This window comes from Hypanus sabinus, unplaced genomic scaffold (genome assembly GCF_030144855.1).
Source record: "Hypanus sabinus isolate sHypSab1 unplaced genomic scaffold, sHypSab1.hap1 scaffold_93, whole genome shotgun sequence".
NCBI classification, from domain to species: domain Eukaryota; kingdom Metazoa; phylum Chordata; class Chondrichthyes; order Myliobatiformes; family Dasyatidae; genus Hypanus; species Hypanus sabinus.
The window spans coordinates 793,683-820,087 of NW_026781783.1; the positions used below are offsets into that span (position 1 = coordinate 793,683).

General features: G+C 45.8%; 1 protein-coding gene across 1 annotated transcript in view; it reads right to left on the bottom strand.

Moving 5' to 3' along the window:
- Positions 1-26,405, bottom strand: part of LOC132390500 (uncharacterized) — a 105,963-nt gene that overhangs the window by 67,750 nt on the left and 11,808 nt on the right. Inside the window, exons 3-16 of the mRNA XM_059963114.1 lie at positions 17,635-17,727; positions 16,605-16,765; positions 15,525-15,696; positions 15,363-15,428; positions 8,419-10,156; positions 4,746-4,832; positions 4,423-4,593; positions 4,097-4,267; positions 3,769-3,939; positions 3,443-3,613; positions 2,830-3,000; positions 2,581-2,751; positions 2,258-2,428; positions 1,932-2,102 (exon numbers count right to left, since the gene is read on the bottom strand). Of these exons, the coding sequence (XP_059819097.1) occupies positions 1,932-2,102; positions 2,258-2,428; positions 2,581-2,751; positions 2,830-3,000; positions 3,443-3,613; positions 3,769-3,939; positions 4,097-4,267; positions 4,423-4,593; positions 4,746-4,832; positions 8,419-10,156; positions 15,363-15,428; positions 15,525-15,696; positions 16,605-16,765; positions 17,635-17,695 (3,653 nt within the window). The 5' untranslated portion in view covers positions 17,696-17,727. The remainder of the gene's footprint in view (positions 1-1,931; positions 2,103-2,257; positions 2,429-2,580; positions 2,752-2,829; positions 3,001-3,442; positions 3,614-3,768; positions 3,940-4,096; positions 4,268-4,422; positions 4,594-4,745; positions 4,833-8,418; positions 10,157-15,362; positions 15,429-15,524; positions 15,697-16,604; positions 16,766-17,634; positions 17,728-26,405) is intronic.

Here is a 26,405-nt window from a genome sequence, read left to right on the forward strand (position 1 = left end):
ATGGTACTTGATAAATTAATGGGACTGAAGGTGGATAAATCCCCTGGACCGGATGGCTTGCATCCTAGGGTCTTAAGGGAAGTGGCGGTCGGGATTGTGGATGCATTAGTGATAATTTTTCAAAACTCGCTGGACTCGGCAATGGTCCCGGCAGATTGGAGAAATGCTAATGTAACTCCTTTATTTGAAAAGGGCAATAGACAGTAGGCTGGGAATTATAGGCCAGTTAGCCTAACATCTGTGGTTGGCAAAATGTTGGAGACGATAATTAAGGAAACAGTAACAGGGCATTTGGATAAACATAGCTTAATAGGACAAAGTCAGCGTGGCTTTACAAAAGGGAAGTCATGTTTGACAAATTTGTTGGAGTTCTTTGAGGACATAACATATAGGGGAGATAAAGGGGAACCAGTGGATGTGGTGTATTTGGACTTCCAAAAGGCATTTGACAAGGTGCCACATCAAAGATAATTACTTAAAGTAAAAAATCATGGGATTGGGGATAATATTCTGGCATGAATGGAGGATTGGCTTTCTAACAGAAAACAGAGAGTTGGGATAAATGGTTTATTCTCAGACTGACAATTGGTGACTAGTGGTATTCCGCAGGGGTCGGTGTTGGGACCCCAACTCTTTACAATCTATATTAATGATTTGGAGAAAGGGACTAAGTGCAACGTATCGAAGTTTGCTGATGACACAAAGATGGGAGGGAGTGTAACGAGTGCGGAGGACATTGAAACCCTGCAGGGGGACATAGATAAGCTGAGTAATTGGGCAGACATTTGGCAGATGAAGTATAATACTGACAAGTGTGAGGTCTTGCACTTTGGCAGGAAAAATAATAGAGCAAGTTATTATCTAAATGGAGAGAAACTGGAATGTGTTTCTGTGCAAAGGGATCTGGGGGTCCTGGTGCAGGAAACACAAAATGTTAGTATGCAAGTGCAGCAGGTGGTCAAGAAGGCCAATGGAATGCTGACTTTTATTGCTAGGGGGATGGAGTATAAGAACAGGGAGGTCTTACTGCAGTTGTACTGGGTATTGGTGAGACCACACCTGGAGTACTGCATGCAGTTCTGGTATCCATATTTAAGAAAGGACATACTGGCTCTCGAGGCAGTGCAGAGAAGGTTCACTCAGTTAATTCTGGGGATAGGTGGGTTGATGTATGATGAGAGGTTGAGTAGATTGGGACTCTACGCATTGGAGTTCCGAAGAATGAGATGCGATCTTATTGAAACATATAAGATTGTGAAGGGGCTTGATCGGATGGATGCGGGGATAATGTTCCCAATCATGGGTGAAACTAGGACTAGGGGGCATAATCTTAAAATAATGGGATGCTGTTCCAGGACTGAGATGCGGTGAAATTTCTTCACTCAGAGGGCAGTGGGGCTGTGGAATTTACTGCCCCAGAGAGCTGTGGAAGCTGCTACACTCAATAAATTCAAAACGGAGATAGACATTTTCCTGGATAAAAATGGCATTAGGGGATACGTTGAGCGAGTAGGTAAGTGGACATGAGGCTAGGTTTAGATCAGCCATGTGATCTCCTGGACCAGTTTTCAATAGACTGGATGGGTCGGAGAGGAATTTTCCAGATATTTTCTCCTTAATTGGCAAATCATTTTTTTTTCCCCCGGGTGATCACATGGGTTTGGGCGGGATGAATAATAAAATAAAATGGGCGGCATGGTGCCCTGTTGGTTGGCACTGTTGCCTTGTGGGATTCGGTGAAAACTAGAGTTAAGATTGGTTCAGCCACAATCTTGCTGAATGGCGGAGCAGGCTTGAGGGGCCGATTGGCCTACTCCTGCTCCTATCTCTTATGTTCTTATGTTCACCAGTAACACAATTACTGATCATTTTAATGTTCAGTGTCAGACACCCAGTGATGTAAACACAATCTCCCAGAGTCTGGTACTTACCCCAATTCCTGTAATTTACATCCTGATTTCATCAGAGCCGCAGACACCAGTTTCACTCCTGCATCTCCCAGCTTATTATTATTCAGACTGAGCACCATTAGTGAAGCGTTTCTACCGAAGACGGAGGCAAGATCTCCGGCAGCTGAATCTGTGAGGCCGACATTCCACATCCTGATGATGAGAAAGAGTGAAGGTGAAGGACAGAGAGAGTCAGCAGACAGTACAAATCCCCAGTGTTTATGAGTAACATAATTACTGATCACATTAATGTTCAGAGTCAGACACCCAGTAACTGTAAACACAATCTCACACAGTCTGGTACTTACCACAGTTTCTGTATTTTACACTCCGGGTTCCTCAGAGCCGCAGACACCAGTTTTACTCCTGAATCTCCCAGTTTATTACCTCCCAGGTTCAGCTCCGTCAGTGATGGGTTTCTACGGAGAGTGCTGGCGAGATCCTCGGCACCAGAATCTGTGAGACCGACATCCCTGAGCCTGGTGATGAGAGAGAGTGAGGGTGAAGGACACAGAGAGACATGAGGCAATACAAATCCCCAGTGTTTACCAGTAACACAATTAATCATAACCTTAATGCTCAATGTCAGACACCCAGTGTCTGTAAACATAATCAACAATCTGGTACTTACCACAGTTTCTGTATTTTACACTTTGAGTTCTTTAGAGCCACAGACACTAGTTTCACTCCTGAATCTCCCAGTTTATTATCATTCAAACTCAGCTCTGTCAGTGATGGTTTTGTACTGAGAGCAGAGCCGAGATCCTTCGCACCAGAATCTGTGAGACCAACATCCCTCAACCTGGAGACGAGAGAGAGTGATGTTCAGTGTCAGACATCCAGTGACTGTAAACACAATGTTCCACAATCTGGTTCTTACCACAGTTTCTGTATTTTACACTCCGAATTCCTTATAGCCCCAGATACCAGATTCACTCCTGGATCTCCCAGTGTATTAGCACCTAGGTTCAGCTCCATCAGTGATCGGTTTTTACCAAGAGCAAAGGCGAGATCCTCGGCACCACGATCTGTGAGACCGACATCCCTCAGCCTGGAAATGAGAGAGCGTGAGGGTGAAGGATACAGAGAGACACGAGTCTGTACATACCCATAGTGTTAATCAGTAGCATAATTACTCATCACTTTATTGTTCAGTCTCAGACACCCAGTGACAATTTCTCAGAGTCTGGTATTTACTACAGCTTCTGTATTTTACACTCTGAGTTCCTCAGAGTTTCACTCCTGAATCTCCTAGCTTAGTATCATTCATGTTCAGCTCCGTCAGTTAACTGTTTGTACTGAGAGCAGAGGCAAGATCGTCGGCACCTGAATGTGTAAGACCAACGTTACAGAGCCTTGAGGTGAGAGAGATTAAGGATCAGAAGATGGTGCAAATTCCCAGTGTTTGTCAGTAACACAATTACTGATCACATTAATGTTCAGTGTCAGACACCCAGTGATGTAAAAACAATCTCCCACAGTCAGGTACTTACCCCAGTTCCTGTAATTTACATCCTGATTTCATCAGAGCCGCAGACACCAGTTTCACTCCTGCATCTCCCAGCTTATTATTATTCAGACTGAGTACCATTAGCGAAGGTTTTCTACCAAGTGCGGAAGCAAGATCTCCGGCAGCTGAATCTGTGAGGCCGACATTCCACAGCCTGGCAATGAGAGAGAGTGAGGGTGAAGGACAGAGAGAGTCAGGAGACAGTACAAATCCTCAGTGTTTATCAGTTACACAATTTCCGATCACGTTAATGTTCAGTATCAGACACCCAGTGACTATAAAGACAATCTACCACAGTCTGATACTTACCACAGTTTCTGTATTTTACACTCTGAGACCCGAAGCGCAGCCGACACCAGTTTTATTCCTGAATCTCCCAGTTTATTGTCATTCAAACTCAGCTCTGTCAGTGATTGGTTTACATTTAGAATGGAGCTGAGGTCCTTGGCACCATTAGCAGTGAGACCGACATCCCTGAGCCTGGAGATGAGAGAGAGAGTGAGTGTGAAGGACACAGGGAGACAGGAGATGGTACAAATCCCCAGTGTTCATCAGTAACACAGTTACTGATCACATTAATGTTCAGTGTCCAACATCCAGTGACTGTAAACACAATATCCGACAGTTTGGTACTTGCCACAGTTTCTGTATTTTACACTTTGCGTTCCGTAAAGCCGCAGACAACAGTTTTACTCCTGAATCTCTTAATTTATTACCACCCAAGTCCAGCTCTGTCAGTGCTGGGTTTGTACTGAGAGTGGAGGCGAGATCCTCGGCACCAGAATCTGTGAGACCGACATCCCTCAGCCTGGTGATGAGAGAGAGTGAGGGGGAAGAACATAGAGAGTCATGAGACAATGCAAATCCCCCTTTTTAATCAGAAACACAATTAGTGATCACATTAGTGTTCTGTGTCAGACACTCAGTGACTGTAAAGACAATTTCTCACAGTCTGGTACTTACCACAGTTTCTGTAATTTACACTCCGAGACCCTCAGAGCGGCCGACACCAGTTTTACTCCCGAATCTCCCAGTTTATTGTCATTCAAACTCAGCTCTGTCAGTGATTGGTTCGTACCTAGAGTGGAGATGAGGTCCTTGGCACCATTAGCAGTGAGACCGACACCGAAGAGCCTGGAGTTGAGAGAGAATGTGGGAGTTAAAGACACAGAGAGACAGGAGATGCTATAAATCCCTGGTGTTCATCAGTAATACTATAACTGATCACATTAATGTTCAGTGTCATCAGTGACTGTAAACACAATCTCCCACAGTCTGGTACTTACCACAGTTTCTGTATTTTACACTCCGGGTTCCTCAGACCCGCAGACACCAGTTTCACTCCTGAATCTCCCAGGTCATTCAACCCAAGGCTAAACACAAACAGACAAATTGATGAACAAATTGATTCAAACAGGTGATCTCAACAAATTTCTCTCTCTTCGAATATTTCAGGAAACCTTAAACCGTACAGTAAATCACTGATCGGAGTTCCCATCACTGTCAATGTCCCTCACTGACCAACTCCAAGGTATTCACCGAATGTCAGTAATTTAATCTGCCGTTGTGATCCTGTAACCTCCCCATTTTTTGTTCTTTCCACAATGGTCAGAAAAGTATTTTGGATGAGACAAGGTATGACGGAGCAGAGCTGAAAAATGAGAAAAAGTCCACCACTGAGGAAGAGTTGTTAGTGCATAAATTTCGATGGGAGATAGTGGACGTGAACCACCTGAAGAAAAGGAAGAATCGCTGGAAGTCAGAAATGAAGGGGAGTCGGGGATGGAGATCCCACAGGAGGAAGTGGGATGGGAAAGAAAAATCCCACAGGAAGAAGGTGGATGGGGAAGAGAGATCACACAGGAGGAAGGGGGATGGGTAGGGAATCCCACAAGAGGAAGGGGGTCGGGGATGGAGATCCCACAGGAGGAAGTGGGATGGGAAAGAAAAATCCCACAGGAAGAAGGTGGATGGAGAAGAGAGATCCCACAGGAGGAAGGGGGATGGGGAAGAGAGATCACACAGGAGGAAGGGGGACGGGGAAGAGAGATCACACAGGAGGAAGGGGGATGGGGAAGAGAGATCACACAGGAGGAAGTGGGATGGGGAAGAGAGATCACACAGGAGGAAGGGGGATTGGGAACAGAGATCCCACAGGAGGAAGGGGATGGGGAAGAGTGATCCCACAGGAGGAAGAGGAAAGGGGAAAAGAGATCCCACAGGAGGAAGTGGGATGGGGAAGAGAAATCACACAGGAGGAAGGGGGATGTGGAAGAGAGATCCCACAGGAGGAAGTGGGATGGGGAAGAAAAATTCCACAGGAGGAAGGGGGATGTGGAAGGGAGATCCCACAGGAGGAAGGGGGATGGGGAAGAGAGATCCCACAGGAGGAAGGGGGTGGGGAAGAGAGATCCCACAGGAGGAAGGGGAATGGGGAAGAGAGATCCCACAGGAAGAAGGGGGATGGGGAAGAGAGATCCCACAGGAGGAAGGGGACGGGGAAGAGAGATCCCACAGGAGGAAGGGGAATGGGGAAGAGAGATCCCACAGGAGGAAGGGGATGGGGAAGAGAGATCCCAGAGGAGGAAGGGATATGGGTAAGAGAGATCCCACAAAAGGAAGGGGGTTGGGTTGGGAATCCCACAGGAGGAAGCGGGATGGGGAAGAGAGATCCCACAGGAGGAAGGGGATGGGGAAGAGTGATCCCACAGGAAGAAGGTTGATGGGGAAGAGAGATCCCACAGGAGAAAGGGGGATGGGGAAGAGAGATCCCACAGGAGGAAGAGGAAAGGGGAAAAGAGATCCCACAGGAGGAAGTGGGATGGGGAAGAGAAATCACTCAGGAGGAAGGGGGATGTGGAAGAGAGATCCCACAGGAGGAAGTGGGATGGGGAAGAGAAATCCCACAGGAGGAAGGGGGATGTGGAAGAGAGATCCCACAGGAGGAAGGGGGATGGGGAAGAGAGATCCCACAGGAGGAAGGGGGATGGGGAAGAGAGATCCCACAGGAGGAAGGGGGTGGGGAAGAGAGATCCCACAGGAGGAAGGGGGTGGGGAAGAGAGATCCCACAGGAGGAAGTGGGATGGGGAAGAGAAATCCCACAGGAGGAAGGGGGATGTGGAAGAGAGATCCCACAGGAGGAAGGGGGTGGGGAAGAGAGATCCCACAGGAGGAAGGGGGTGGGGAAGAGAGATCCCACAGGAGGAAGGGGAATGGGGAAGAGAGATCCCACAGGAAGAAGGGGGATGGGGAAGAGAGATCCCACGGGAGGAAGGGGACGGGGAAGAGAGATCCCACAGGAGGAAGGGGAATGGGGAAGAGAGATCCCACAGGAGGAAGGGGATGGGGAAGAGAGATCCCAGAGGAGGAAGGGATATGGGTAAGAGAGATCCCACAAAAGGAAGAGGGTTGGGTTGGGAATCCCACAGGAGGAAGCAGGATGGGGAAGAGAGATCCAACAGGAAGAACGGGGATGGGGAAGAGAGATCCCACAGGAGGAAGGGGGTGGGGAAGAGAGATCCCACAGGAGGAAGGGGGTGGGGAAGAGAGATTCCACAGGAGGAAGTGGGATGGAGAAGAGAGATCCCACAGGAGGAAGGTGGATGTGGAAGAGAGATCCCACAGGAGGAAGGGGGATGGGGAAGAGAGATCCAACAGGAAGAACGGGGATGGGGAAGAGAGATCCCACAGGAGGAAGGGGACGGGGAAGAGAGATCCCACAGGAATAAGGGGGATGGGGAAGAGAGATCCCACAGAAGGAATGGGGCGGGGAAGAGAGATCCCACAGGAGGAAGGGGAATGGGGAAGAGAGATCCCACAGGAGGAAGGGATATGGATAAGAGAGATCCCACAGGAGGAAGGGGATGGGGAAGAGTGGTTCCACAGGAGGAAGGGAGATGGGGAAGAGAGATCCCAGAGGAGGAAGGGATATGGGTAAGAGAGATCCCACAAAAGGAAGGGGGTTGGGTTGGGAATCCCACAGGAGGAAGCGGGATGGGGAAGAGAGATCCCACAGGAAGAATGGGGATGGGGAAGAGAGATCCCACAGGAGGATGGGGGATGAGGTAGGGCGACCTTCAAGGGGAAGGGGGATGGGGAATGGAGATCCCACAGTAGGAAGGGGAATTGAGAAGAAAGATCCAACAGGAGGAAGGTGGATGGGGAAGAGAGTTTGGACAGGAGGAACGGAGATGGGGAACAGAGATCCACAAGGCGAAAGGGCGATGAAGAGAGAACCCCAAGAAAGGAATGGATAAGTTTATTAGAGAGGCCACAGGAGGAATGCGGAAGGGGAAGAGATCCCCAAGAAAGGAAAGGCAATGTGGAGGAGAGGACCTACAGCAAGGTCCGAGGGGAAACGATAATCCTACAAGATGAGATGATGCAGTATTAGATTGTACTGGAGGAGTGGTTCTAAACTGAGGATCATATTCGAGAGCAGACATTTGCCCATAGGGTCTGGGTATCTGGTAGTGAGCACAGTCACACAGGTGGACTGATGGTGATTGTCACACACGAGGAAGGGCAGAGAGGACAATCTCAAAATGGTATTTATTTCATTTTCACTCAGACCGCCTTCTGACTGTCTCTTGTCCCTCACCGAAAAGTGGGTGTGAGGCTCTGACCCACCTGCTGCAGTCAGGGTTGGTCTGGTTGTCAGTAACAGTGAGAAGGAACATTGTCAATGGACGTGTCACAGGCAGCGAGAAACACGGCCATTCCTGTGATTTATTACCAATAAACCAATCGCCATTGTTCACTGAACTGATGAAGTCTCCAATATCCCTTCACAAGGAATCATGCAACCCTCCCAGCCATGGGGAATTATTGACGATTCCCTGAGCATTTGTCACAATTTTTCACAATTTGATTTAATACAGATTTACCCTAATTCCTTTGCATTGAAACAAGACAATGGAACGGTTTCACAGTTCAGAGTGAGAAATAAATCGAGTTACCTCAACTCTTGGCACTTATGTAGCCCGGGTTCCAGCCTCTGGATTCCTTCACACTGAATGTGGCAGTTGTCCAGGTCGAGGTGTTTTATTGTTTCACAGTGTCTGATGACATGAGACAGGACCGCGCAGTCAATCGGGGTCAGTGTCATTCCACTGAATGAAAGTTTTTTCACTGACTGCAGTGTGGCCTGAGCCAGTTCATGATTCTGAGACTCAAACAGGTAGTGCAATGTGATCAGGAGGCTCCTTTTACCAGCTTCACTCCTCATGTTTCCACTCTTACGTTTAACCTCCTCCTTCACCCAGTTAATCACCCGGCAGGTTGTTTGACGAGGAAATGGACGGAGGAACTCCTCCAGGCCCCGAGCTGTCATTGGGTTGGAAAGACCAGCAACAAAACGGAGAAGTAGCTCAAATCGTCCATCTGTTTTGTTGTGGGCTTCAGTGAGGAATTTCTGGATATCCCCGGGATGTGGATTCAGGAATTGTGCGACTGCAGCTACAAACTCTTGGATAGTGAGGTGTGGGAATGTGTACACCACACACCGGCCAGAATCCTCCCTCTCCAAAAGCTCCATCAGGAACCCGGACAGGAACTGGGAAGGCTGCAGATTGTAGTTGATCAAATCCCCATCTGTAAAAACAATCTTCTTCTCGGACACTCCTCTGAAGGCCATCTGACCAATTCTGAATAACACATCACGAGGGTTCTCAACTTCACGGCCGTGGCTTTTCAAGATGTTATAAATATAATAGGAATAGAGTTGGGTGATGGTCTTGGGAATTCGCTGAGGGTCCCTGTCTCTTCTTGTGAAGAAGGGGCCCAGTGCCAGAGCGAGAATACAGCAGTAGGAGGGGTTGTAGCTCATGGTGTACAGGATCTCGTTCTCCTTCACATGTTTGAAAACAGCTTCCGCCACCGTCTGATCTTCAAAATGTCTGATGAAATATTCCTTCCGTTCCTCACTAGAAAATCCCAGGATTTCAGCCCAGACACTGATCTTAGCCTTTTCCAATATATGTAGCCCAGCGGGACGTGTGGTCACCAACACTGAACACCCTGGGAGCAGCTTGTGCTGGATTAAACTGTACACAATGTCGGACACCTTGCACTTGGAGCCAGGATCTGTGCATGTGTACTGAGGTTCTGTGTCTCTCTGACTGTCATCAAAATCAATTTTCTCATTGAATTCATCCAAACCATCGAATATAAACAGCAATCCCTCTGGCTTCTTCCAGACCTCTCCCAGAATATTCCCAAAATTAGGATACTGATCCAGAATCAGTTCTGTCAGGCTTATTTGACAGTTAATGGTGCTTAATTTGCGGAATTGGAAGCTGAACACAAACTGGAACTGTTGGTATATTTTTCCCATGGCCCAGTCCTGAACGATCTTGTGTATCATTGTTGTTTTCCCGATCCCTGAGACTCCAGCCACTGCTGCCGAGCTGCCAGATTTGGATTTACACCCTGAAAAGTTGCCCTGGAACAACTGATCAGACTGGATTTTTTCCAGCTCTCCGTGGAGATGCTTCTCTCTCCACTCCTCGTGGTCTCTGCCTCTTGACAGCAGCTCATGTTCCACCAGTCTCTGATCTCGAACAGTAGAAATGACCATGAGCTCAGCGTATCGATCAACCAGTTGGAAAACCTTCACCTTCTCCCTCATCAGGATCGTGTTCACTCTCAGTGTTTCAGTTTGTGCCCGCAGAGTCTCCTTGTGTTTCTGTTGAACTTCTTCCATGGGAACATACAGTGAACAAACTGTTAGATGCTTCAACTCAGAATTCAGTATTTAAGTAAACAATAGATAGCTCAAGGCTATTGCATTAATTGAATTTCTCAAATGATGTACGTACAGTGAAGTAAATTCGACTACCAAACCCTCAAACTGGATAGAGAGGCTCGGGCAAGGTAAACCCCGGATCATCAGAATTTCCGTATTAATATGTGCTGTGAAGGTGAGAATTTTCCTGGCAGTTTACTGACCCCGACTGTCCTGTACTGGACACCCTCCGACTGCTAGCACAGCTATCATTGTTTCTGTGGAAGAACTTTCAAAGCAGTGTTCATATGACATATGGAGACAGAGAAAAGGGTAAAGGGCATTCTGTCAAAGGAACTGGTCGGAGAATCACAGCTCCCCTCTCTCCTTTCACCATCACTGATTTAAAATGTCTTGCTCAGGAGATTGAGACAGTCAGCATTTTGACACACAACACAGACAATCCCCGCCCCCTTCCATCATCACAGATGAGGCTCAGCTCTCTGAGTTCCTCCGGAAAATGATCTGAGACGGCAGATCTACAGTTCCTTGTCTCTTGAAGAGTATGTGCTGCAAATACTCAACAGATGCAAGATAAACAAATGTAAAGGAGAAGGAAATAATTGTTATTCCGTTTCTGATGTAGCACAAAAAAAAACTCAGATAAAGAACGCAATGAAAAACACAATAAATATTAATATATACAATACAGGAGTCACTCTGACCTCAGGTGGTTGTGACAGACTGCTTGAGGAAATAACTGATTATTAGTCTAGTGGGCCTGCTGCGGCTGCTATGTAGCTTCCTCCCTCATGAGAGAGGGAGACCCTTTCCGGAACCTTTCTGTACATATGACCCTGATGGAAGGTAGGCTGGGTGTGCCGGTGATGTGTTGGGAAGTTTTGACAAACCGCACTATCTTCTAGTCTGCCACAGTTATGCACCATGTTAGCATACCCTCTGCAACGCAGCTGTAGAAGGACAGGAGTGTAGATGTGAGTACAGGTCAGCCAACATCTGTGGAAAGTGGAGAAAGGGTAGTTACTTCTGGTCTATAATTTGATACAAGTTTGAAACCATGCTGATTACAGGTCGGGTGCTGAAGAAGAGAGCAGAGATTGAGGAATTTCGGTAGCAGCTGGTGCAGAATTGTATCGCTCACTGGACCTACATCGAATATAGAACAGCACAGGAATAGGCCCTTCGGCCCACAACGTTGGTGCCAGCATAATGCCACATTATACTCGGATGTTTAAACATTCTGCCCATTTAGATAACAGTCTGCACTATTGTCCCTTTTACCACAATTCATTACCATACATTTTCCAACACTGTGTTCCATCTGCCATATTTTGCCCACTCTTCCAATTTGACTAAGTCCTGCTGCAATCGCATTACTTCTGTAGCAATAACTACTCCTTCACCTATCTTTGTATCATCCGTAAACTTTGTCACAATGCCATCAATTCAATTATCTAAATCATTGACGAACAATGTGAAAACTCGTCCCAATAATGACCCCTGGAAAAAAAAACACCAGTCACCGGCAGTCAAACAGAACATGTTCCTTTTATTTCCACACCCTGACTCCCGATTGTCGGCCATTCCGCTATTCAGGCCAGTATCTTTCCTGTAACACCATCAGATTTTATCTTGTTAAGCAGCCTTGTGTCTGGCAACATACCAAACGCCTTCTGAAAATCCAAGTAAGTGACATCCACTACCTCTCCTTTTTCAGGCTGCTTGGTACTTACTCAATGAACTCTAGCAAATTTGTTAAGCAAGATTTCCCTTCATGCAAACTAGGCTGACTCTGACTTATTTTATCATTAGGCTCCAAATGCCTCGAAACCTGAACATTACTAATTGAATTGAGTTTATTTTTTACATCCTTCACGTAAACGAGGAGGAAAAATCTTTACATTATATCTGCATCTAAAAGTGCAATGTGAAATCCCAGTAATTTAAAATAATTTATAGACTCCAACAGCTTCCCAATCACTTAGGTTAGGCTAATTAGCGTATAATTTCACAAACATGAGAAAATCTGCAGATGCTGGAAATCCAAGCAACACACACAAAATACTGGAGGAACTCAGCAGGCCAGGCAGCATCTATGGATCAGTTGACGCTTCGGTCCGAGATCCTTTGGCAGGACTGGAGGCAAAAGGCTGATGAGTAGATTTGAAAGGTGGGGTGGGGGGGGGGGGGGCGGAGAGAAATGCCAGGCGACAGGTGAAACTTGGAGGAGAAGGGATGAAACAAAGAGCTAGGAAGTTGATTCTTGATAGATACAGAAGGCCCTGGAAGAAAGAAAAAGGTTAGGGGTGGGGAGGAGGGTTGCACCAGAAGGAGGCAATAGACAGGCAAGGAGACAACATGAGAGAAGTAAGAGGGTATTAGGAAGGGTGAAGGGGGAGCGGAAGCTTTACTGGAAGATTCAGAAATCGATATTCATCTCATCAGGTTTGGAGGCTACTCAGACGCAACATAAGGAATTGTTCCTCCAACCTGAGAGTGGCCTTACCCCGACAGTGGAGGATGTCATGGACTGAAGTATCAGAATGGGAATGGTAAGTGGCAATAAAATGGGTGGTCACTGGGAGATCCCGCTTGTTCTGGCGGACACAGTGCAGATGCTTGGTGAAACGTCGTGTCTCACCGATGAACAAGTGATCATACAGAGATCATCTACGCCTCCCTCTGGTGCTCTCTCCATCCCCTTTTTGCTTTCGTACATGGCCTTCTGTGTCTTTCACTAACCAGCTTCCTAGCTCTTTGCTCATCCCTCCCCCTCCAAGTTTCACCTATCACCTGGCGTTTCTCCCTTCTCTCCCGGTCCCGCCCTCCACCTTTCAAACCTACTCTTCAGTGTTTTTGCTCCAGTCCCACCGAATGTTGTCGGCCTGAAAAGTTGACTGTACTTTCTCCATAGATGCCGCCTGGTCTGCCGAGTTTCTCCATCATTTTCTGTTTGTTAACCTATAATTCCAATTCTTTTGCCTTCATCCCTTCTTTATGTTTGTTTTTTGCCTTTTGTTAGATTTTAAAAGCTTACCAATCAAATAACTTCCCACTCACTTTTGCTACATCATATTGCGTTTCCTTTTCTTTTATGCAATCCCCAGCTGCCTCCAAGGATTTGTTTACATTAATTTCCCTGATAAGATCTGATCTCACAGTGTGTCAGGACCCTGTCAGTCTTCATTCAATGTGTTTGGCTGTGATAGGGAGCGTAGGAAAACATTAATAGTGGACATATTTACTTTGGAGAACATGACGGTGGTAGAAATGATGTTTTTCAATAATCAGGGAGTGTATCTGTTGCATATTCAGAAATGGGTGTGGGAATTCCACTGTAGTGTCTGTTCCCCTCAGCAAACAAATGAGGAATAGTGAAGAACAAGCTTGTAGTGATTTACCAAATCCATGGTTTAGGGGAAGTGAAGGGGTTTCATTGACCAGATGTGGACTGGAACAGCATTAACAGAGGTGACAGAGCCGTGAGTAGTTTCTAAATGTCCTGATTCATTTATCTCTGGTCCATTGTTTAAATTATCATCTTTGGGAATTGTTCTTGTAAATGAGAGAGACTGAACCAGGGTTCCGGCCGAGATTCCTTATATTTCTGTTAGGAGCTTCGAATAATCAGATAAAACGTGCTGATGCAATATTAATAAGTTTTCTGATATTTGTCTTTCCTATGCTCTTTCCTCTGTTAAATGTGCAGTCAGAGATCCAACTCAGTCTGCGATGATGAAGCCTCACAATCACTTGAGCCCATGCACTGCCCCGGGCTCCATTTCCACAGACATGATGGACATATGGATGTTGTAAGCTTCCCATCCAGACGGTCATAATTTAACTGATTGCAATATTGTTTATATATATTTTCAGTCCTTTGAACCTTCCTTACCGCGGTCCCACGACCCTCGGTTTCCCTGTCCTAATTCCCATCTCTCACCCTTCCACACAACACCGGCAGACAGGAATTTCAGCTTCCGTGGACTGTGCTTATGAAAATGTCCCCCAATCTCACCCTCACTAACACTGTAGCAGTGTTTGCACTAGCGAGTGCAGATGTGAACACAGTGTTATTGATATGCTGCTCTGTGGTTGTACACACCAGTTGGGATGTTAACTGATTTTCTAATTAAAGTGACGCTATTATTACTATTTTGTGACTGGAACTTCAGCGGATGCCCAATTCTAAGAAAAGATAATTTGCAGAATCTGGTGGGGGGGTTTAGAAAATGGTTAAGGAGGAGGCTGTTCAGGAGGTGACAGTGGCTGGCAAAAGAAAGTTTTGACGTTTTGGTGTGAAGAAATATAAGTTGTTTTTTTTCATTCTCTGGATTGCCCCGTTCTCCACTCAGACTTTGGTGGAAGGATCTGTGGTTGCAGGCCCCAGAGCAGTGTCACCACTTTCCTCAAACTCACCAGCTCTGTGCCTTGTTCCTCAAAATGTCCTTTGAAAATTCTCCCTCTAGCAAACATGCTCCCCTGTGTCTCAGTGTGTTCTCTATCACAGTGCAAACATGTACCTGGTCAGATCCTCGTGGCTCAACTACTTAGCGGCTCTGCACAAATTACAACCGTTGCTGGAAACAGAGGTCAAGTTTCAACTTGATGAACTCTGCTTCGGCCTCATTAGGGCTATTGCGCACCGCTCCAATCGCCCCACTACTGGAGGGGTGTTGAGGCTTTAGACAGGGAGCAGAAGAGGTTTACCAGGATGCTGGCTGTTTCAGAGGGCATGTGCCATCATGACAGGCCAGATAAAATTAGTTTGTTTTCTCTGGATCATCGGAGGCCGAGGGGAGCTCTGACACAGGTTGACAAGGTTATGAGAGGGTTAGATAGAGTGGACAGAAATAATTGGTTTGTCGCGGTTAAGAAGTCTATTACCAGAGGGAACATATTGAAGGTGAGACTGTGTAGAATGAAGTGCGATGTGAGGGATAGCTTTATTTTTTTTTAATCAGAGATCCGTGGCTGCCTGGAACACACTGCCCTGTAAGGTGGTAGAGGCAAATTATTAGAAGCTTTTAGGTGTAGGAAGGAGAGAGTAGAGTTTGGGTATGTTTGATTTACTTCTCAGCTGGTTCCATAAAATATTATATGACAATGGCTTATTCCTGTATTATAATCTTCAATGTTCAATTCACTTTCACTTACCTTTCAGCTCACTGAGAACCTTTAGTAAATGTCGAGCAGGAATTGGTTGTTGGGAGGGATCACGACCTGTTTGAATTTAAATAAATTGAGGGAATGATGTGTAAAATGTTAAAGTGTGCTGCATTCAATCCAAATTTGAATTAATCTCTGATATTTTCTCACCATATATCTGTATTTCCTTCAGTATTTTGTCCAACATTGGAACATCTTTCCGCATTTTCACAAAGGTTTCCCACATCACCCTCTGGGCGCAGAAGCCTTTCTCCATCACCAGGCTCAGGAGGAATTTAGAACTGTCCGCCCGCTCTCCCTTATCAGCGAGATCAGAGATTTTCTGTGAAGAGTAACAGTGAACATATTGGGGACTGACAGATTCACACAGAGAATGAGAAGTAAATGATGTGCTGTGTAACGGGATCACACTGAGCAGTCACCCGGACGGGTGCTGAACCTGTCTGGACATGGACTGTACATTCTGAGTACAGAGCACACGGAAGGACATTCACCGTGAACTTGGTCCACCAGTCAATGAGATCCTGGCTGGTCTGTGACCGCTTCATTGACGTGGCTCCAAATCCATAAATAATTCCTCACTGGATTTGACAAACTAAAACAGAACTCAGAAAATAATAATCACAGAGGAAGAAATAAAACAGGAGGGTTTTTTTGTATATAACAGACTGAACAGTCTAAGAGAAGTTGCAGAAAAGATGATATGATTCATCTCAGTCCGCCAGTGTGCAACATGATAACGGATTACTCACTGACATTTGACACCTTTCCTTTGCCTTTTCCAGCGGAGGTTTATTCAGTGATTACACATTACAACATGGCAGTATTCCTCGATCCTAAACGTTTGTAGTTACGGATTGTAACAGAATCACATCCACCCAGAAGAGAGCACACTTGAGCTCCTGTGGCATTCACTTATGATGTCCCGGTTCTCAGTGACATCCTCCCATCACTCTGTACATTCTTCATAGACTGAAACTTCCTGTCATATTTGCATTTAATGCTGTAAGCCCACAGAACTTACACTGAACTTTGAGCAGCTCCCCATCAGTCCGCGGGGTCTTTTCACCTCTTTTTATCGCTGGTTCAGATTTGCATGTTTGAGATTGCATGTAGAGTATTTATTTCCCAGTTGTTATTTATCTAATTTAAAATCCGATGAGTCAAGAGTTTCAACACCCATTAGTCATGTGATGTGCAAAAATTCAACACATTCTCCCTCCGACTCACCCGATGTTCCTCTCCGCTGAACTGATTCTCGGCCGTTAACGCCAGGCTCACTCCGTGAACCCCTCCTTCCATCGCCTGCTCCAGCCTGTCCCGGTAGAAGTCCGTCAGCAGCTGGAAATCGTCCCAGCTTGCCAGGAGCTCGCTGATCACTGAGCTCGGCCCTGTGAAGGAAAATGAGGAGCGTTAAAGAAATTACTGACCTCATACTGGACAGTTACATTTTCTCTGGAACCTAAAGATTACCAATCACAGTCTGAAATACATATACTGGGACGGGTGGAGGGGTGGGGAGGAATGGTCTTGGGCCAGGAGTTGGGGGACGCCGGCGGTGTAAGAGGGGGTATAGTTCCATCTGTTGAAGGCTGCTCTTTCGTGTCTCTGGGAATACACCTCTCTGTTTGGAAAGGACTCTGCTTATTCCTGAGAATATAGTAATTCAGCACTGTCACTCTCTTGGTGCTGACCATCACCACTGGGTTTCTGTCTGCCTGCCTGGTCAAATCCTTTCCTCAGCAAATCTCTGGGATATCTCACAAAATGCTGGAGGTATTCAGCATATCAGGTAGCATCTAGGGAGAAGAATAAGCAATCAATGTGTTGGGCCAAGACCCTTCCTCAGACTGGAAATGAGGGAACCAAAATTCTAGATTTTGCCACATTACTTTCTATTCATCGTGGTCCTGATCCGAAATGTCAAATGTTTATTCCTCTCCATGGATGCTGTCTGACCGGCTGAATTCTGCTAATATTTTGTGTGTCTTTTTATTGCCCAAAACTTTCAGCATCTGCAGAATGTCTTGTCTTCTGGAGTAACCCGCTATTTTAATGGGCATCACAATCTGTTAGAGGACCAGGAGCAGATGGAAACTGTACTCCTTCCACGAGTGACTGTGTTCTCCCAGAAATGTTGATTCTCTCTCTCATCTCTCTGCTCAGTTTTCACAAACACTTTGTGAATTACCGGTATTGAGTTAAACCCAGACGTAGATTCAGCTGAGTATTTATAAATTAAAATAATTCGCTGACATACCTGCGTCCTTTCCTGATGTTGACATCACTGGAACTCCTTCACTGCTCGCACCTTCAGCCATTTTGAGGACAGCTGTGCCCAGTTTATGCTGCTCTGTAACAAAACATATAACATGAGGGTCAAACATTATTCGGGATTTAAAGGGGAACACTTGTTTTTCAACTTAGGCAAACATTTACAAATATCTTGGGCCTGTCCACTAAATCCTTGACATGGCTTGGTTCACCTGCGCCCATCCACCTACAGTCACGCAATGTCCATTTCCGATCTCTCCATGGATTGTACACTGGGCCAGGATTCTCCAGGGTATATACTGGCTATGTTGCAGGCAATTCCCTTTTAGGAACCAATCTTGTGTCCTGGACCAGGAGTGATCTGTAAACGGTAAGGCAAGACAGGTTGAGCAGACAGCGCCCAATACTTTGGCCCTCCTACCACTGGTGGCGCTATGGTGAGTAATGGACAGCTGTTACAGCAGTGTTGGTTGAACACATTTCTGCTGACCAATGGGGCATCCATTCCTCTCGTCACTGAATTATACAGATTTCAAAGTCACACCTGATTCTCACCGTCTCCTTTCAGTTTTACATCTCCTGGCGTTGACACCTATGGCAATATATGTTTTGAGTCTATATAGAATCACTCTAACATCCTGAACAATGCAATCTCACCCATAGCATCACCACACCTTGTCCTGAACCACTACAATTTCTCCGCCAGGACGTTAAGACCATTATTATCCACTAAACTCGGTCAATATTTCTTTGGACATATCACCTGTCTATTATCAGATAGTTACATGGTACCTTGTTAAGCACAACGTAGACCCGCCATACATCCGAAACAGCAAGTTGGGAAAATAATCTCTGACATAAATAAAACAAAATGCTGGAATTATTCAACAAGACAAAGAGTATGTTATTATATCAGTTGGAAGAACCTGTATCAGAGCTGAGCCTGTGTGTAAGGGTCATGTATCTGTTCTTTAAATGCACTGTTTTCTCTGTTGCGTATTAATGATGATGTTTTGTTCCTCAATTTGTTCCACAACACTCCGTACCCTGCTATTCACTATCCTATCCATGTCTGACTGTCCAAATGCACCAACTCTCACTTGTTCAAGTTGAAAACCATTCACCATTTCTCAGTTCATTTTCATAACTAACCAAGATGTCTTTGAAATTCATTGTAACCTGTTGCAATATCAATCACAGTCCCGAATTTAGTATCAAACTTTCTAACCTTGCCACATACATTCATATACAGATAATTGGCATGAATAACGAATTAACGAGTTCTCGACACTGACATGCAGGCTGGGATACAGGCTGGACAGAGGTTGAACAAGATGTTTGATATATATCATTGTGGTGATTGGATGCAGGCTGGACAAAAATTGAACATCATGGTTAAGATATATAATTCAGGTGGTGGGATACAGGCTGGCCAGAGATTGTACAGGACGATTGATATATATAGGAATCAACAGCACTGGTGGCGCTATGTAAACTCTCTGATGGTTATTCAGTAATACTCAGATATTGAAATAATAGTACGCATTACTAGATAACATATTCCAATATAACAAAGCCAAAACAAACAATAGGCATTTCAGTATGTGCCCTTTTCCACTCTACAAGCTTCAAAAATGCTCCGCACAAAGTATCCCATCCCAATACTTCATATCTTCATACGGCTACTGCTCTTCCTTTAACTGAGTGAAATAGCGGAGAACTGTGGACACAGCTGAGTACATCATAGAAACCAACCTCCTCTCCATGGACTCTGTCGATACTTCCCACTGCCTTAGTAAAGCAGCCAGCATAATGAAAGATCCCCATAATCCTAAACATTCTCACTCTAATGTTCCCATAGGGGCGAATATAAAATAAGACAGAAACATGCCCCCGGGTCAAGGACGGTGTCCATTCTGCTGTTATAAGCAAACAGCGTGATGAGTGGACTCCTGACCTCACAATCTAAATCGATGTGACTTTGCACCACATATCTACCTGCACTGGACTTTCTCTGTAACCAGAATGATTTGTTTTACCTCAGTGTATTGCTGCAATGTATTTATCTGTGTGACAAATACCGAAACACGATTTTCACTCTACCTCTGTACGTGGAAAACAAAATAATTCAATTTCAATCGTGTGGAAATATTAGACAGCCTGGGTTGCTCCTTTGGAAATTCTGGAGGGAGTGTACACATTTCCGAGAAACCCAGATAAGTGAAAAGGACTTAATTGTCGCATTTATAGGGCCAGATATCGGGAAACACTGTCAGCATTTCGGCCAGTCGTAGCAATGGAGAGAAGATGGAAATAAACTTCGCAGTCCTCCGAGAGGACGTGAGAGATCTGGATCTCACTGTCCTGTCTGAACGGGGAAAGATGAAACTACTCATACACGTGGAGCAGTCTTCCGAGGGTGTGATTACTCTGTTTAACCCTCTCTGTCTGCAAGAACACAACAGGCCGAATGGCCGCTTCCAGTGTGTTGGAAACATGTAAAACAATTATCGACCCCAGGCATCGATCCAGGTGAAGTTTGGATCCGCTACCGGGCCGGCTGATGGAGGTAAAGTTCCCCAGGTACATCTTAATGAATGGGTTCAGTCTCGGCATCACCACCTCATCCCGCTCCTGGGACCAGAACACCAGGGGCTGAGCGGCGGCTCATCTCAGGCGGTTCAGTGTGAAGGACTGACCCCGGCGGGTTGTGTCCTGGAAGTGGAATGAGGCCGACAGTTCGAGGAAGTTAATGGGACTCTCTGCCCAACATCTCCACCCCAGGATCGGCCACAGTACTCATCGATGGGAAATGGTCGGTCGTGTTCACCTCAAGTAACCGGCCTCAATTCTAACCGACAGAACATAATCAATTTGTCACGCAGACAGCGATCGGTCCCCAGGCTCCCCACAGACAATTCACTTCAACAGAGAAAGGAAAGGAAACCACTGCCCATCGGGGCTTCGGAAGCGAAAGCCGCAGATGCAGCAGACCTGCTTTTGAAATGGGAGCGAGGAACTGGATCACGTGACTGGTGGAGGGACTCCCACCTGAACTGCTGACTCCATTCCTCACCCCACCTACCTGCCGCATTTTACACCTTATTTCGTATTTACACCAGCTACATTGTTAATTTTTCCCTCTGCATCTTCCCACCACCTGGTTCTCAGAGTTACGGGATCAATTGCCATCGCGATCTGATACACAATTCCTACTCAAACAGAAATTATGCAGGTTTCATTGAAAGGACTTCTATGTTTATAAACACTAATTTTTATACACATTCCTCCGGAGCCTCACTGGACAGGAATACTGAAACATCAAGTGAGAAACAGGAGGGGGTGGCCATTCAGCCCCTCAAACCATCAACAAGATGAAGGCAGCTCTTCAATCTCAGCCACGTTTCTGCCCAATCCCCATTTCCTGTATCCCTTTCGTCTCCACACATCTGCCGCTCTCTGTTTTTATGTAAGGATGATCACTGAAACTTCCTCGTCCTGCAGGAAATAGTCTGGTGAATCTCTAAAACAAACACTCTCTAACTTCTTAGATCATCCTCCGTGGAATTAAATTCCATTTCTGCAGCCCCCTGTTGCCCCCACCACTCACCTCCCAACCCCGTCACTATTTCCACCTTCCCACCTCCCCTCACCTGGATCCACCTCTCACTCCCCAGCTCTTGCCCCATCCCCACCCTTCACCTCTTTTCTCCGACTACTTCCCGTCCACTCTCAGTCCAGAGGGAGGGTGTCGGCCCGAAATGTTGACGGTCAATTTCCCTCCACAGATGCTGCCGGACCCACTGAGTTCCTCCAGCAGTTTGTTCTTTGGTCTGTCTAACCCGAGTTAGTATGGGGAATAGGATTTTATACCATATTCCACGTACAATCTCAACAAAGCCAAAATAATTGTTATGGTAATTACCACGCTCGAAGACGAGAAAGCTTGCAAATGCTGGAAATCCAAAGCAACACACAAAATGCTGGAATTCAGCACAACAGGCAGTATCTATGGGAAAGAATAAACAGTACACATTTTGGGCCACGAGTCTTTTTCATTACTGAGGAGGAGGGGGAAGTGATCTGAATAAAAAGGTGGGGAAGTAGAAAGAGTGGAGGTGGAAGGTGATAGCTGAAGTCAAGTGATGGGCTGTTCAGGAGCTGGAGATGAAAGAATCGGTGCGTTGTCAATGGGAGAAAGAGAAAGGGGGCACAGGAGGAAGTATTAGGCTGGTGAGCAGAAATGAAAGCTCTGGGTGGGGAGTGTGGAACAGAGAAGTGGGCGGGGGGTATTTGTTTACTGGAAGGAAAATTCAATATTCATACAATAAGGTTGGAGAGCACTCAGATAGAATATAAGGTTTTGCTCCTCCACCCTGAGGGTGGGTTTATCTTGGCACAAGAGGAGGCCATTGATCGAGAATGGGAATGGGAATCGTCAGAATGGGAATGTCTGGCCACTGCAAAGTCCCCCCCCTTGTGGCAGATGATACAGAAATGCTTGACAAAACGGTCTCAGAATTTAGGGCGGGTCTCACCAATGTAAAGGAGGCCCCATCGGGAGCACACGACCCCAGCAGATTCGCAGGTGCAGTGTTCCTGGACGGAATGTTTTACGTCTTAATGGAGATGAGGGAGGAGGTGTATGGGTAGGTGTAGCATTTACGCCACTTGTACAGATAAGTGCCTGGAGGGATATTAGTGAGGAGGGATGAAATAAACAGGGAATTATGGAGGGAGTGATCCCTGTTGAAAGAAGAGGATGACAAACGTAAAATATGTATAGTTGTAAGATCTCTTTGGCAATGGTGCAAGTTGCAGAGGCTAATGGGATGGTAGGAAAGGACAAGAGGAACTCTATCAATATTACGGTGGTAGGAAGTTGGGTGAGCTCGGACGTATGGTAAATGTGAGCATCAATAGCGGAGGGAGGACAGCCACATCCTGGGAACAGATGCAGCGGAAGCAAAGAAACTGAGAAAAGGGTAGAGCATTTTACAAGTGATAGGTTGGGAAGAGGTATGGTCGAGATTACCAAGGGTATCAGTAGGTTTGTAAAAGACACAAAGTACACTTTGAGCAGCATCAGATGCTGCCCGACCTGCTGAGCTCCTCCAGTTTGTTTGTACGTGTTGGTTTATAAAAGAAGTCGGTTGACAACCTGTCTCTGGAGATGAGGACAGAGAGAGATCTGGAAAGGACTCGAGGTTAGAATCAAACTTTCTAACCGTACCATGCTCATTCATATAAAAGCCAAAAGCATGAATAATGAATTACAGAAGTCTCGATAACTTCATGCGCGTCCCACTCGTCACAGGCCTCCATTCGCTACATCCATCTTCACTCATCTCCCTCTGCTTCTTGTCATTGAGCCCGAAGTGAATCCACTTCACATGCTTCCCGTGAATCCCATGTGACCGAGCTTTCCAGATCAGCTACAATGCAGGATCTTGTTAGAGGCTTTACCAACATCCATATGGACAGCATCACTGCACAACCTCATCTATCTCCATAGTTATCTCTTCAAAAATCTCCAGAATCCTTGACAGATATGATGTCCCACTGGGTGGTGAAGACGGAAATTTCTCCATAACCAATGTTGAACCACCGAGACTTCAGCCTTACTGCAGACAGAAAAAAATCCAATCCCTGCTGTAAAATTACCAGCCTGGATTGAAGCCCGTAAACTGTCAGTTCTATATTCTGAGAGACTCCATTTATATTATCAGCTACACACAGACAACTTGTTGCCGGCTATCTGCCGTTGTGTTCCTGCCATTTTCGATACACAGACCGAGGTGGGACGGGAACCTAACCTAAGGGTCTTCTGCCTGTGCTGTTGCTCAGGATGGTTCACCGGTCTGTAGATTGTGAGAGGATGCGGATACACTTCAGCTTGTCTCCAGCAGCTAAACTGAGCACATTTGATCACTATCTTCTTGCTGTGTGTGATCTTGCACAGCACAGTTGGCTGTGCTGTTTCCCTCAGGGTAGCAGAAACTCAATGTAAAATTAAAAAAATAGAAAATGCTGGGAACGCAGTACATCAGGGTACATCCGTGAAGGAGAAATGGTGAAGACACAGTTACAGATCTCGGGCTATCCAAGATGCTGCAGATCTGCTGTAAGTTTCCAGAATTCTCTCTTTTCTACATTAAATTACCTGTAAGAGCAGTTTTTGTTTATTTTTAATGGACAGATATTAACTGATTAGAGGTTCGCGGATGTTGCTCCCTTATTCAAGAAAGTGAATTGAGAGTGCCCAGGAAATTATACACCAACAATATTTACTTCACTGGTTGGGAAGTTGATCGGGAAGATCCTGATTTATGAGCAGTTGTGGAAGTGTAATATGATTAGGAATAGTCGGCATGGGTTTGTCAAAGGAAGATCGTGACTTACATGTAGTGTATATGGATTTTAGCAAGGCATTTGATAAGGTACCCCATGCAAGGCTTATTGAGAAATTAAGGAGGCATGGAATCCAAGGAGACCTTGTGTTGTGTATCCAGAATTGGCTTATCCACAGAAGGCAAACAGTGGTTGTAGACGGGTAATATTCTGCATGCAAGTCGAAGATTAATGCTGCGACTCAGTGATCTGTTCTGGGACCTCTTCTCTTAGCAATTTTTAGAAATGGCCTGGATGAGGAAGTGGAGGGATAGGTTAGTAAATTTGCTAATGACGCCTAGGTTGGAGGTATTGTGGATACTGTGGAGGATCTGTCAGAGGTTACAGCGGGACATCGATAGGATGCAAAGCTGGGCTGAGAAGTGACAGATGCAGTTCAGCCCAGATAAGTGTTAGGTAGTTCATTTTGCTAGGTCAAATATGATGGTAGAATATAGTATTAATGGTCAGACTCTTGGCAGTGTGGAGCATCACAGTGATCCTGGGGTCCGAGTACATAAGACACTCAAAGCTGCTGCGTAGGTTGGCTCTGTGGTTCGGAAGGCTTACGGTGCATTGGCCTTCATTAACCATGGGATTGAGTTTAAGAGCCGAGCGCTAACGTTACAGCTATATAGGCCCCTGGTTAGATCCATCACAGTACCATTGAGTACTGTGCTCAGTTCTGGTCACCTCACTAACCGAAGGATGTGAAAACTATAGAAAGGGTGCAGAGGGGATATACAAGGGTGTTACCTGGATTGGGGAGTAAGCCTTCTGAGTATAGGTTGAGTGAACTTGGTCATTTCTCCTTGGAGAGATGGAAGAGGACAGGTGACCTGATAGAGGGGTATAAAAAGTTTTGAAGCAATGATCTTATGGATAAGCAGTAGCTTTTTCTCAGGGCTGAAATGGCTAACACGAGAGGGCACAGATTTAAGGTGCTTGGAATTAGGTGCCGAGGTGATGCAAGGGCTATGTTTTTTTCCTTTTACACAGAAGTGGTGCGTACGTGGAATGGGCTGCCGGCGACAGTGGTGGAGGCGGATAGAATAGGGTATTTTAACAGGATCTTGATATATACAGGGATCTTAGAAAAATAACGGGGAATGGGTAACCAGAGGGAATTTCTGAAGGAAGTACATGTTTCGGACAGCAGGGTTGGCGGAAGGGTTTGCAGGTTTTCTTTGTTCATTCGACACAGCCAATGCTCACAACATCCTGTCCTCCCACTATTACTCTGTTGCATTTGCTCCCGAGGTTACTGACTTTACGCTGACAGGAAGTGAACATGGAACGATAAAATTGTGCAACACTTCTTGCAGTTCTCGTGGTTTGTTACCGTGGAAACTGAGGAAGTGGCTCAACAAAAGTAACTGAAAAAGGAAATAAAAAACTCAACATCATAAACTATGAGATACATTGTGACAGAGGTTAACACTGCAGCCATTCTGAAATGATGAATCTAAAATTGTAAAGGCTGCTTTTAGCCATGCCTCATGCTGTATTGAATTAATCGTATAGTAGTTCTGGCTAACAAAACATGATTCCTACTCTATCGATCAATAATATATTGCCATTTTTATACCAAATGACAGCCTCAACCACCATCTGTTGCAACAAACTCCACAGGCCGACCACTCTTTTGCTGATGCAGTTTCACTCATCTCAGGTTTAAAGGGAAATTTCTTCATTCTGAGGCTCTCCTCTCAGATAACAGACTCTCCGTCTGAAGGAATCATCCTCTCCATGTCCACTGTTTCCAGGCTGTTCAGCATTCAGTAGGTTTAAATAAGATCCCGTCCACCTCTACAGTTCTGAACTCCATAGAGTGCAGGCCCAGAGTCACCAAATGCTTGTCAGACCTAAACCCTCTCATTCCTGAGATTACTCTTGTGAACTATGAGAGCAACAGTTGTACTGAACACATTTCCTGGAATAAAAAAGAACTCCAGAAGCAAACATCTGAGCTTAGGAAATAAATACTGGCTCAACACTTTATAAACCTGCTCAGCTTGATCCCGGGTCCATTGCACTTGCATCTAAAACTGGTGTATCCCAGGACTCTGTGATATCCCAGGCCAACAATTCTGTGCCGAAACTCTACTTCCTTTAGAAATTACTTAGGGTTACCCATAGCCGTCTATTTGTCTAAGGTCCATGTCCCTATCCAAGAGTCTCTTCGAAGACCCTATCGTATCTGCCTCCACCACCATCGCTGGCAGCCCTTTCCATGCACTCACCACTCTCTGCATAAAAAACTTACCCTTGACATCTCCTGTGTACCCACTTCCCAGCACTTTAAAACTGTGCCCTCTCATGTTAGCCATTTCAGCCCTGGGAAAAATCGTCTGACTCTCCACACAA